Here is a 12,919-nt window from a genome sequence, read left to right as displayed (position 1 = left end):
GAGAGAAGTGTATGTGTTGTTGTGATGCAATGCAATCTGAGATTCGGAAGTTGGAATTGAGTGAGGAAGTAAAGTAGTAACGTCTTCTTACACACAAACCCTAATTCAATTGAAGAAAAGAGGAACCCTTTCTCGTTTATTCATTCTTCATCCATCTTCATCATGTGGACTAATGTTTTCAAAATTGTACGTTTCCTTCTCCTTCTCTCTATTCATGCATCTCATACTACTATTTCATTCTGATCGATATTCATCTTCCAACAACTTATCTATATTACTTTCTTTTCCTTTTTTATTTCTGTTTTGAATCCCTAACCATTCTTCACTTATATGTATAATAATATAAACTATATACACAGGGTGGTCTTCATCAGATATCATGGTTCCAATTCATGCCTCACGAACCTGACCTAAATCCTCCTCTACCTCTACCTGACAGCAAAAGGTGTTGCTTTCTTAATTTATTCATTCATTTTTGTTTTTGTTTTTGCTTTTGTTTTGACTAATACTAGTAACTAATTAACTAACTAATATATACTACTGTTGAAACAGTGGAAAAGTGGATGCTGCAATGCTACAAGTGCTTTCATCACATCTACAATTGCAGAAGGAAGGATTTCTCACTGCATGGACCAATTCCTTTGTAGGACCCTGGGACCCTTCTCAGGGTTTGCATAATCCTGGTACACATTCCTCACTCACATTCAATGTCTTCTTTTAGAACATAGGAAAAATAGCTGTCTATCCATTTCTGCTTCCTATACCAAACATGCAGATGAAAAGATCAAGCTTTGGCTTTTTATCCCTGGACGTCATTCGTCAGTTGTTGACAACGCTCAACCTTTAGTATCCACACTAAGAGGTATCATACTTATGTAATTCAACTTTTGTGATCATTATACATGTTTCCTTCTTCAAAGTTAATGAGATTCCACTTGTTGCACCCCATCTTCTTATTATATTTTCACTTTGTTCAATGAAGTCGTTGCCTCTGGCCTCTGGCTGGCTCCTGGGGATTCAGAAGAGGTTGCATCTGCTCTCTCTCAGGCTTTAAGGAATTGTATAGAAAGGTATTTTCTTAAACCTTCGAAATTTAAATTTATTCTTGGTCATATGATATTTCGGCATTTTATTGTAATGAATTTGGCAGATCACTTATTGGGCTTTATTACATGAGATTTGGAGATGTATTTTCAAAGTTTCATCAACTTCAAAGTGAAGAACTGTTCAGGTATGTTTTAATAATAACTTCTCTTGATACATCAAAGAAATTATTTAGGTTACATTAAAAGTGAATAGTATTTATAATCACTATGCACACGAAACTAACTCTACGTGTTCTATGTAAGAACATCTTTCCAAATTATAAACTGTACACAATTACTGGTTTTTTTTCTCAGCAGACCTCTAGTTTCTTATAGATTTAGGTCTGTTTGCATTGACATCAAAATTGCAAATTCCAAATCCGACCAAAGCTGAGTTAGAAAGCAACTTGTAATATTGTGTGATCTAGCTTCTTCTCTCCTTTCTTACAGTGACCTTTTTATTTATTTATATTATAGCATTTCATAATTTGAATTTGCTGTTGCATGTTCCTGATATCGTAGGAGGGGGCATCCGGCACTTGAGTTTGCCTTTGTTGCAAATGAGGAGGCAATCTTTATACATGTCATAGTGTCCTCAAAGTAAGATTGTGCTAAAGTTTTTCGTTGGTTGGTAGTTTCTCTAGCATTGAAATATTTACCTGCCATGTTCCCTGCATTTTATTAGGCATATCCGGATGCTTACCACAGGTGATCTGGAAAAAGTATTAAAACATTCTACAGAGGCAACACATGGACTTCCAGGTTGGTATCCTTTGTCTGCATGAGTTTCTATTTGCTCAAAGCCAGTTCTAAGAATTACTATTCTTTGATATGCTATCTATCTGTCTTCGATGGTAGTAAAATATTCAGGCTATGCTTACTTTTGTTTGGTGCTTATGGATAGACAATTTTGCATCTACATACCTTTGCTAGTTAGTATGACCCAAGTTATTTTTATTTTTGGTTTATTGCAGAATTTCAATGAGAGATTTCTTGTATTGAGTTCTATCTGTTAGAATTTTGCTATAGATAATTTGAAGGGACTTGTTACCATACTTCTGTAACTCCATTCTTTTCTTCCCAGTAAATTTCTTTCTATGCTGTTGAAAAAAGATACGATTTGTTGTTCCTTTGCCTATCTCTTTGAAGTTATTGTGACTGTCTATGCCTGTCATTGCCTTTGTCTGTTTTTAGGTGTCATAATATGCTCATGAACGTGTATTACAAGTTACAAATAGGCGAAAGGGTTACTAAGTTCTTCTCAATTCCCTGGATGGCTTTTCTTGGCCCCACATATGATTTTTATTTTACATTATTTTGTGGCAGTGATTGTTTCTCCTCATGGAATACGTGGCAGCCTCACTGGTTGTTCTCCAAGTGATCTCGTCAAGCAAAGCTATTTCAGGTGCTATTCCCAACCTTTTACATATATATCTTTGATATACGAAAATATCACCCATGACTTAATTCTATGTCATAATCTTTTTATAGCAGTTCTACCATGGTCAAGACATCAAATGGAATTGTAGGTTTCCCATATCATGTTCCCCAAGGTGTTGGTTGCAAGCTGAGGGGGCAGAATTGTCATGTTGAAGTAAGTCTTGGCTTCTCTAGACCTGGAACTGACAAGGCGTCACAGCAAAACAAAAATAATGTCAGGAATTTAACTAAGTTCAATGCTGCTGAATCTCCTGTTGTGGGACAAAGTGATCACAAGGGATCACCTAATCATTTGTTAGATTATGAGAAAACATTTCTCTATCCAGCTGAGGCAGTGCTTGTGCCAGTTTTACAAACGTCATTAGCAAGATCTTCTTTGAGGAGGTATTTTTATTTCTCTGTATACTTGTGTATCTGTTATCTTATTTTATTTTGTCCCTTTCTTTGATTAAGCTCTTAATGCAGCCATCTTTACTTATTATGATTCTTACTCTATTAAATGGTGCCACTTGGGCTGTAACAAGATAATTGTTGTCAGATGAATATGTTATCCGTGGATTATGGTTTTCCTGCAATAGTAACCAATGCATTTCTATTCCTAAAAGAGTTGTATGATTCTTACTCTATTAATTTGCAACATACAGATTTTGGCTGCAGAATTGGATGGGACCTTCCCTCCCTGGTTCCTTGTCCTTTATTCAATGGTTTGTTCCCTCTCTATCTGTCCATCTCTCTGTGAGCATACATTCTTTTGCCAGATATGCTTCTTATATTACTAAATTTTTGATTAAAGAGGTTGATTGCAAGGCTAGCCAGTCATGTTGCATTTTTTTTAGTTTTTTCCCATGTTTCTTGTGTAGAATTTTCTGTTTTGATGCACATCTTATCCTCTCTGTAGTTGTACTTTTCCTCTTCTCTATTATAACATTTTTTCATAGTGAGGCATGATTTGTTGACATGTACCAATTGGTTTATAAATAAACCTTCTCTAACTTCTATTTCTTTGCAGACCTTATCTCTATAATTTATTGGCTCAATTTTAACACATAAATATGCTACAGTGTATTTGCTCTGGTAGATAAAGCCTCAATTTTCATATCGTAGACTGAATCTATCTTCTATCTTTTGCAGTGCTGGTAATGTGGATAACTCTGAAGATCCATGGACTGAAATCAATGGAACCCGCACTCAGAATAGTTATGATAGTAGTAGCAATAGCAATAGTAGCAGCATCAGTAGCTTAAGTGCCAGCTCTAGTGATAGTGATTACAAGACTACAGGACCAAGTGAACTAGAGGCTGATGCTGATTCTTTAACATGTAGACAGTCGGTGCTATCTTCCGGTGATCAGTTGCAAAATGATGGCCTCAAATTGGTATATAATTAAAAAGTAATTTTGTTTTGTTTTGGACATAGGAAGAAAGTTAATGCGCTTTACACCAAACAGAAGGTAAATGCCTAGTCTTATCCCAACCTGTTGCACCGTTGGTGACCCAATGAAACCTCCTTAAAAAGCATGAATATTACCTTTCAACCAAATGCACCAAATAGTAGCATAGATTGCACATTGCTATAAAACTTGGCCTCTTCACTTCTAAAAGAATCACTGAAGCAAATAAAATTTTCCCTTTTTAATATGCTCATTGTTAGGCTCTAGGTAATGATGGTAGTTTCCTGAATTTTAAAGAAATCAAGGTATTACTATTGACTGCATTTTCTAAAATGAACCAAGAAAAGCTATAAGCAAAACTATTAGAAGGGTTTAGAATTAAATGGTTTGTTTATATACAATTTATATATGCGGTGTTGTTTGATCCATGTGGCCGAGCCACCTAATGGGAGAAGTCTTGGTTATTGTTGCTACTTGCTACAATGTATTACTATTGAATGCAACTATGTTGCATTGATACTGGTGAGAGTAATAATTATAGTACTCTCAGGTATCAAGTACAAGCATGCATAATTTTTTTAAAACTAATATAAATGCGGTATTCTCCGCATACTGGTAGTAATGCCCTTATCCTTTTGTTCTGGGTACAGGTCTTTGGTCAATTTAATGGTGTACCCCTGCAATGTAGGGATAAAAATATGCTTACTCCATAAGTTAGCCATTTATTTGGTTGTTTGCTCATGCAGATGGCTAAATTATTGTGCTTTTAAAGTAAAATGAAAAAAATGCTTATTATGAAGTTTCTCTCTGATGAATATATGGAAGGTTCAGTGGGATTATTCAATGTCCTCTTCTTATAATTGGTTTTTTTGCAGGAAGAAATCTTTTTTACTGTTCTGTTTTATGATCTTAGTTTTTTTGCAATCGAGCTGTATATCAACTCTAGTTTCTGTGCAGGGCTCTAAGCGGTCTCGAACAGGGGTGACAGAATCATTAAGCACAGCTACAAATGTTCCCGTGCAAGATGCATACATGTCTGATGTGGGTTCCGTGGAAGTTAACAATTCAGCCATTACAGGAGTAGGAAATGAGCCTATCGGGTCTTACTGGGACTGGGATGATGATGATAGAGACACAGTAATGGATATTGGAGCTCTTCTGTCTGAGTTTGGTGATTTTGGTGACTTTTTTGTAAATGATGTTTTGCCTTTTGGAGAGGTATCTGCCCATATAAAATAGATTCCTTCTTTTGCTGTCTACTCTTTTCTCCTTAAATACTAGGATTGTAGTAAGAGCAAATTCAAATATTCATATCTAACATGTTTACACTCTAACCCTTCAATATCTGTTTACCACCTACGTTTACTCGAGCAGGATAAGTGTTTGAAAGTTAACTTGTAACTTTCTTCATTTCATTTCCAAAATAAAAATAGAAGTTTAAAAATACGTATGCATCTTAACTATTGTTCTTTATAAATTGGAGCTGGAAAAGTCTGGTTCTCCTATGTGTAAAAATGCATACTCGTTCTTTGCACTATTGATTTGTTTTCTGTATTACAATATGAGCTTCCCCTTCTGAATATGAAGAGGGACTCAAGATCCTTTTTGCACTAATAAGATTGGTTTAGGAGGGTAAGATATCCTCCTAATTTCTTATACCTTGTCTTTCCTCTCTTAATAACTTTCTTTTTTTCTTTCTTTCTTTCTTCTTTTTCTTTTCTTTTAATGAATTAAAGTTGGAATAACGGTGTCCTTTGATTGATTACATAGATTTTAAATTTTCTATTGTTTACTCAATCATATTTAACTAGGGGGCATTGATGCTGCAAATTCATAAGCTCCGTTTTATTATTCTAACGTCATTGTTATTTCTTGTTGCTTTTGGTTCCTTATATGATGATATTTTATTGTATGATATTTTTCTGGCAAAGCCCCCAGGAACTGTGGAATCTCAGGCACTTGTGTTTTCTGCCCCGGATTGTGGAGATGTTAACAGCAGTCCAGTTGGAGTGATGGATGTTTCAGATCAAATGCTTTTGCCTGTTGGGTTTACTTCTTTTGAGAGCTCTAATCCACCTCCTCCAGTAGCCATGGAGGAATGTCTCAGCAAAAATCAAGATAACTTGAGTAACTCCATGTCATCAGTTCCAGTCAATCAAACTCAAATGTCATGTACGAGGGAGGTGGAACATATAATGAAAGCTGAAGCAATGATGATATTTACTGCTGAATTTGGAGCTGTTGAGACCCCTACCAGTGATCTGTCCACATTATTCACAAGCCCGTATTTTCCAAAATCTCGAAAAGCAGAGAGTTCAAATTCAAGTTCAAACAATTACTTGTATGGTGCAGCACCACCCTCTACTCCCTACATTGATGGATCAGAGGGGAAGAATGGTATAGTCGCCACTACAAAAACAATTTGTGGAAAACATGATGCAAGTATGAGTCTCCACCCCAGAAATTACTATAATTATGTGGAGAGTAGGAAAGACATAAATGACAGAAAACCAGCTAATTTAAACGATAATGGCATTGGTAAATCTCAGGGGATGGTGCAACCTCTGTTCTCAAAAATTGGTTCTAATGCTGTTACCAAATCTGTCCTAAGGAAGATGAGTGAAGGCACACATGAAACAGAGCATTTCCTTTTCTCTGCAAAAACTTTGTTAGCGACTGATGTCATGTGTGTTATGTTGCAAGCTTCCATGTGCAGGCTACGACACATTCTCTTATCTTCTAGTAACCTCATGCCTGTTGGTTTGAGCAGGTCAACTGGGGCTACATTTTTTAATCAGCTTCCTGGTGACCCAAGTACAACTACAGACAACATATCCAATAAGTATGAGGTTAAGAAGAAAGAAAATATACCAGTTAGAATTGCAGGTGATATTGATGGAGGAATGCTTGATGGGCACCACAATGCGCCTGTTGGTGTCTGGCGTACCGTAGGAGTTTCTAAAGTTGTAAAGTCTTCAAACTCACCAAACATGGAAGTTGGTCCTTCCTTTTCTCATACTTCATTCAATGAAGAAGGTATGCTTTCTTACAGTCAAAGAAAACCACTCCAGGAGCTTCTTGATGGGATTCCTTTGCTTGTCCAACAAGCTATTTCCTTTGTTGATCTGGCCTTAGATGCGGATTGGGGTGATGGTCCTTATGGTTTGCTTGCATTGCAAGAACAGTGGAGGCGTGGATTTTGTTGTGGGCCTTCGATGGTCCATGCTGGTTGTGGGGGAACTCTTGCTTCATCTCATTCACTGGACATTGCTGGTGTCGAGTTAGTGGACCCACTTTCTGCTGATGTAAGCTTTTGTAGTACAATGAGTCTAAAATTCTCTTTCTGGTAATAAATGTAAAACCCCCGAAACCACTTATGCCTCTCGTTATGGGCAGTGGGTTAGGATTGGTCTGTTGTAATACAATAAGGTGGAGTGCTAATGCTAAGTATAAGATGAACTGTATGTTTTGGAACCTTTTTCATGTAAGGTGCTGTTCATTGGTTTCTGTTCCAATTTTATACTTACATTGGCAGTACTCTAAATTTTCAGGTCCATGCATCTACTGTGATCAGTTTGCTGCAGTCTGATGTAAAAACAGCTTTAAAGTCTGCATTTTCCAATTTGGAAGGGCCATTGTCTGTGACTGATTGGTGCAAAGGACGCAATCAGTTGGTTGATGCTGGCAGCATAGTTGATGGAGTTTCTGCTGAGTCCAGCATTAGTGAATGTAGGGATTCCTCAGAACCAATGAGTCCATCTCAGTCATCTGTTGGTGGATCATCCAGTATTAAGGGTAGAAATTTGCTTTTACATGAATGATGGGAGTTATTATTTTCAGTATAATAATATAGTTTGACTGCTAGTGCAGGATCTAGCATGATGGATAGTGCTAAGGTGGATGAGATTTCCCAACGGAGAAGTGGCCAAGATATGTGCAGTTCAGAGTCAGAGCGGCAGCCATGTTCCCGGCTAAAACCTACCCTCACTGCTCTTCCATTTCCTTCTATACTCATGGGGTATGCACAATTTTTTTTATCATTTTTGTTTAAAGTCAGGTTTGAAGGTATAATTACCTAGAGCACAAAGTCCTTGATAGTATTTGGGTGCATTTGGTGCTGTACACTTTTGATGATTAATGATGCTGCTTTGGGCTGTCCTTGTGGCAAGTAAAGACAAATAAATGGTTCTTTTGGTTCAGACTGATTTGAACATGGGATGCATATGCAGGGCTTATATAAATAATTAAGGGAGGGTGCCCAAGTTAAAAGAGCCAGGAAAATATGGTTAACTAGAGTCATATGTAATTAAGACAGCTTGGCTTCTTATCCGTAGAAGCTTAGACTTAGTTGGCTCAAACAATCAATGCATAAATCTGCCAGATTCAATCTTAAATATGGGTTGATATTTTCAAGCATGATATGTAAAATAGGTAGGTAATTTCATGGGCAACATCAGTTTCTAGCAGATTGTTTGTGCCATCTATCAAGTCCAAGGTTATGTCTATTGTCTCCCTCTCCAGATGGTGAATCTCTTTTGGTGTTTATAGCATCTGCACTGTGATATCTAAAAATCAGCACATGCTTGGAGGGAACAAAATACAATAGTGTCTTTTGAATAAAATTCCAACAGATCAGAGTGTATAGTTTCAAAACCTAGGTTTCTGAGAAAGTGAGAGAAAGGAAGAATAGTCAAAGAGAATGAAATAGAGCGAGAACCAAGAGAATGATAATATGGAGCAAGTGAGTCTGAAGTTGATAATTGTAGTATTTATACATGTGATTAGAAAATATAGAATATTTTATTCTAATCTGAACCTAGCATACCTATTCTAATTGAAATACTCTGGTTTTTCCCCTCAAACTCAGCTAGATGCAACTTTGCCCCTTGGTCTAAGCCACCCCATTGTTATCTCCTGTCCCCTACTAACTGTCCTTTTTATTCCATCTTCTAAGCCTTACTCCTTGCCTTCCCAAACGCCTTGCCATATAGGCCATGTTTGTTATAACCAAAATCCCTCTTCGCCTTACTTATAATTCTCAGGTGGTCTAGCATAAAATTGCCTGCCTAATATTGATTCAGATTCAAGTTATCTGTTCTTCCTCTAGGATTGTATTTGTTAACTTGAGCTTTATCTGAGCCTTAGCTTCAAATAAGCCAGTTCCCTTTCTAACTTGCTGGTGCATCATCATATTTTAAATATGATAAGTAAGCTAACATATTTGGCATGTGGAACTGTAAACTCGGCATTGATTTACCGCTCATTCAAATATAACATGTCAAGTAGGTATCAGGATGATTGGCTCAAGACATCAGCAAACTGTCTACAGTACTGGGAAAAGGCTCCTCTGGAACCCTATGCTCTACAGAAACCTGTAAGTTTATGATAACCAATTGATACTGTTACTAGTTGAACCTTGTTGTCCACCATATATATTGACATAACCACCTTACAGGCCATGAGTTTTAGAACTTATCATTTATTCATTATATGCATGGTTGCTTGCAGATCACATATCATGTTGTATGTCCTGGCATTGATCCTCTTACCTCTGCTGCTGCTGATTTTTTTCAACAACTAGGAACTGGTGAGTAGTGGTAATTATGCATAAGTTGGTTACTGAGGACTGTTTATTGATCTTTACATTTCCCACATTTGAAAGAGATTATTCTTTACATTCTGGCTTTTGAAAATATTGTGTTTATGCTTATTAGTTTCATGGATAGACTAATGTCAATAAAAAGGATGCGAGAAAGTGTGGGATAAACTATAGTTGGTCTTGTCTTCTAGCAATCAAAAATCATCTTTCCTTCAATGGAGATGGTGGCTATTAGAAGTGCATAGAGCATTTTTTCCTGGACTTCCCTATGCATCTTACTAGTTGGAATCTAGCAATTGCTCCATTCTGTGCTAGAAGAATGCTTCCGTATTTCTATGCACTGACTACTGATTTAAGTTCTATTGCCCCTTCACTCATATTTTTCACATCGAATTGTTCTCTTGGTCTTATTATCCTTTTTTTTCCAGTGTATGAGACATGCAAACTAGGTACTCATTCTCCTCAAGTGTTGGGGAATCAGATGGAGATAGAGTCTGGGAAGTTGTCATCTAGTGGTTTTGTTTTACTTGATTGCCCCCAATCAATGAAGATTGAGAGCAGCCATGCGTCTCTTGTTGGTTCAATAAGTGATTATTTTTTATCTTTATCTAATGGTTGGGACCTGACTAGTTATCTGAAGTCTCTTTCAAAGGCGCTTAGAGCTTTGAAACTTAGTTCTTGCCTTTCCACAAATCCCATTGAAGGAAGCAACAGTTCATGCATGGTAAGTGGCTTATTTTTTGGCTTGATTTTGTGGATTGAATGGTCACTATGTTCCTAGCTGTGAATTAGATCAAACCATGAGGAGGCTGTAACAACCAAGCCTTTTGTTCGTTAGCTGTTTGAATTCAAGCATTAATAGCATTGCACTGTTCATATAAGAAAATAACTTTCTCATAGTGTTATCATTTTTTAATTGGTTGTTCTATGTGTCTACATGTATTTAATCTCACCCATTTTTATTTCTTTGCACTTAGGTAATCTATGTGGTGTGCCCTTTTCCTGATCCTACTGCAATTTTGCAAACTGTAATCGAATCATCCGTTGCCATTGGATCGGTTATCCAACAGTCAGATAGAGAGAAGAGATCTACCTTGCATAGTCAGGTTTTGAAGGCATTAAGTGGCTTGGCAACTGTTGATGAAGCTTCAGCATCTAATATCCTTGTCCTTTCTGGGTTTAGTATTCCAAAATTGGTCTTGCAGATAGTCACAGTTGATGCCATTTTCAGAGTCACAAGTCCATCAGTTAGTGAGCTTGCCATTTTGAAAGAGACTGCCTTCACTGTTTACAGCAAGGCTCGTCGAATTTCACGGGGAATCTCTAGTGATTTTTCTCTATCAGCATTTTCAGGTAGGTCTCATTCTGTTTTGACACAAATGCCTTCTCCCATATCGGGGATGTGGAAAGACAGTGTTGGTCCTCGAATAGTAGGACATTCTCTTCCAAGAGAGGGTGACATTGATACTAGCTTGAGGTCTGGTGGCTGGGATAATTCTTGGCAACCAACGAGGAGTGCGGGATTGAACTGTGATCCAAGTAGATCTGGGGATACTTTTCTTCACGATGAAATTAGGTACATGTTTGAACCCCTTTTTATTCTAGCAGAACCAGGTTCTTTAGATCATGGTACTTCAGTTATTGGTAGCCCCACTTCAGAATCTTCAAAAGCACTGGGAGATGACAGTAGTGGTAGCTATATGCAGCAGAGTACAAGTACAGCTGGAAGCATGGATTCTGCTTCAAGCATTGATGGCTTAGGGTCTGATCAAAAGACTCCTCCAAGCCTACATTGTTGTTATGGATGGACAGAGGACTGGCGTTGGCTTGTATGCATCTGGACAGATTCAAGGGGAGAACTGCTTGACTGCAATATTTTCCCCTTTGGTGGAATAAGCAGTAGGCAGGATACCAAGGGTCTGCAATGCCTATTTGCTCAAGTTCTTCAGCAAGGTTGTCTAATACTTCAATCTTGTGATACCAGTCTTGCAAAACCTCGAGATTTTGTGATAGCACGCATTGGTGGTTTCTACGAGCTTGAATACATTGAGTGGCAAAAAGCCATCTATTCATTTGGTGGATCTGAGATGAAGAGATGGCCCCTGCAACTCCGGAAATATATGTCGGATGGGGTGTCCATAACTAGTAACGGTTCTTCTTTACAACAGCCAGAGATGAGTTTGATCCCAGAAAGAACTCTCCCTTCCTCACCTAGTCCTTTGTACAGCCCTCATACCAAAGCCACTGGTTTTATGAAAGGCGGCAGTTTAGGGCAATCTGCTGTGAGAAAGCAGCATATGGGTGGACATTCTATGGTTGACAACAATTCAAGGGGTTTGCTTCATTGGGCACAAAGCATTAGTTTTGTTGCAGTTTCTATGGATCATACATTACAGCTTGTTCTCCCAGCTTCTGATTCATCTGGTAAGTTTGTTATCTTTACCACTACCGTATACTTTTCATTTGTATTAAATTGTGTAACAGTGTCAATCCCCCAGACGATTGTAGGTTGTAGCACTTATGCTCTCTTTCATTTACATATTTTAGGTTACACAGAAGGTTTTACTCCAGTGAAGTCTCTTGGTTCTACGTCTTGCGCGTATGTTGTAATTCCTTCTCCTAGTATGAGGTTCCTTCCTCCAACAGCTCTTCAACTCCCGACATGCCTCACCGCAGAATCTCCACCTCTAGCTCATCTGCTTCACAGCAAGGGTTCTGCTCTTCCACTGTCCACAGGATTTGTGGTTTCAAAAGCAGTACCTTCCATGAGGAAGGACCACAGAAGCAACCTGAAAGAAGAATGGCCTGCAGTACTTTCAGTGAGCCTCATTGATTACTATGGAGTTGCTAATATCCGAGGAATTAACAATAAGCAGCAAGGTGGTGGTAGAAGTTTAAGCTGGGAAGCTAAAGATTTTGAAACAGAGACCCACTTGGTTCTGGAGTCCCTTGCTGCAGAGCTTCATGCCTTGTCATGGATGACTGTGAGCCCCACATACTTAGAGCGGCGAACAGCACTTCCTTTCCACTGTGATATGGTTCTAAGACTAAGAAGACTTCTTCACTTTGCTGATAAAGAGCTATCTAAGAAGTCAGAGAAATCTTGACTACACTATATGCTATGATTGATACACTGCACCCTATCCATACATATTATATTGATCCTTTGTAAAATATTTGTAAAGCCTCTTCCTTATGTGTACCAGGAAGAAAGATTTAGCAGTTGTAGACTTGTAGGGTATGACTGGAAATAGTTGAGAATGCATGTACATGAGTTGAGTTTTCTAGAGCAGCTGATTGTTAGCATTATTGATGGAAGCTGTTGATGGTACATAGAATATACCCTAGTTTCTGAATTATTATTTCCTCTCTGATTGAATTTCAGAATAAAAACCCATTCATTAA

At 37.8% G+C, this 12,919-nt stretch overlaps 1 protein-coding gene across 2 annotated transcripts; it reads left to right on the top strand.

The window, feature by feature from the left end:
• On the top strand, positions 1-12,919 carry LOC109344098 (mediator of RNA polymerase II transcription subunit 13). 2 transcript variants are annotated; one of them, XM_019582717.1, is made up of 21 exons: positions 1-186; positions 360-445; positions 553-683; positions 776-862; positions 983-1,070; positions 1,151-1,231; positions 1,608-1,685; positions 1,771-1,847; positions 2,412-2,490; positions 2,580-2,909; positions 3,170-3,229; positions 3,657-3,900; positions 4,873-5,133; positions 5,847-7,220; positions 7,467-7,710; positions 7,786-7,933; positions 9,202-9,289; positions 9,424-9,502; positions 9,943-10,238; positions 10,492-11,938; positions 12,062-12,919. In XM_019582717.1, the coding sequence occupies exons 1-21, from the start codon at positions 163-165 to the stop codon at positions 12,619-12,621; spliced, it is 5,862 nt and encodes a 1,953-aa protein (XP_019438262.1). In that variant the 5' UTR covers positions 1-162; the 3' UTR covers positions 12,622-12,919. The 2 variants fall into 2 exon arrangements, with proteins under 2 accessions (XP_019438262.1, XP_019438261.1); XM_019582716.1 differs by having other exon boundaries at positions 2,577-2,909.

The sequence above is a fragment of the Lupinus angustifolius genome, chromosome LG03, assembly GCF_001865875.1.
Source record: "Lupinus angustifolius cultivar Tanjil chromosome LG03, LupAngTanjil_v1.0, whole genome shotgun sequence".
In the NCBI taxonomy this organism is placed as follows: Eukaryota; Viridiplantae; Streptophyta; class Magnoliopsida; order Fabales; family Fabaceae; genus Lupinus; species Lupinus angustifolius.
Note: the sequence above shows the minus strand (reverse complement) of the source record. Positions and strands in the feature narration are given on the sequence as shown.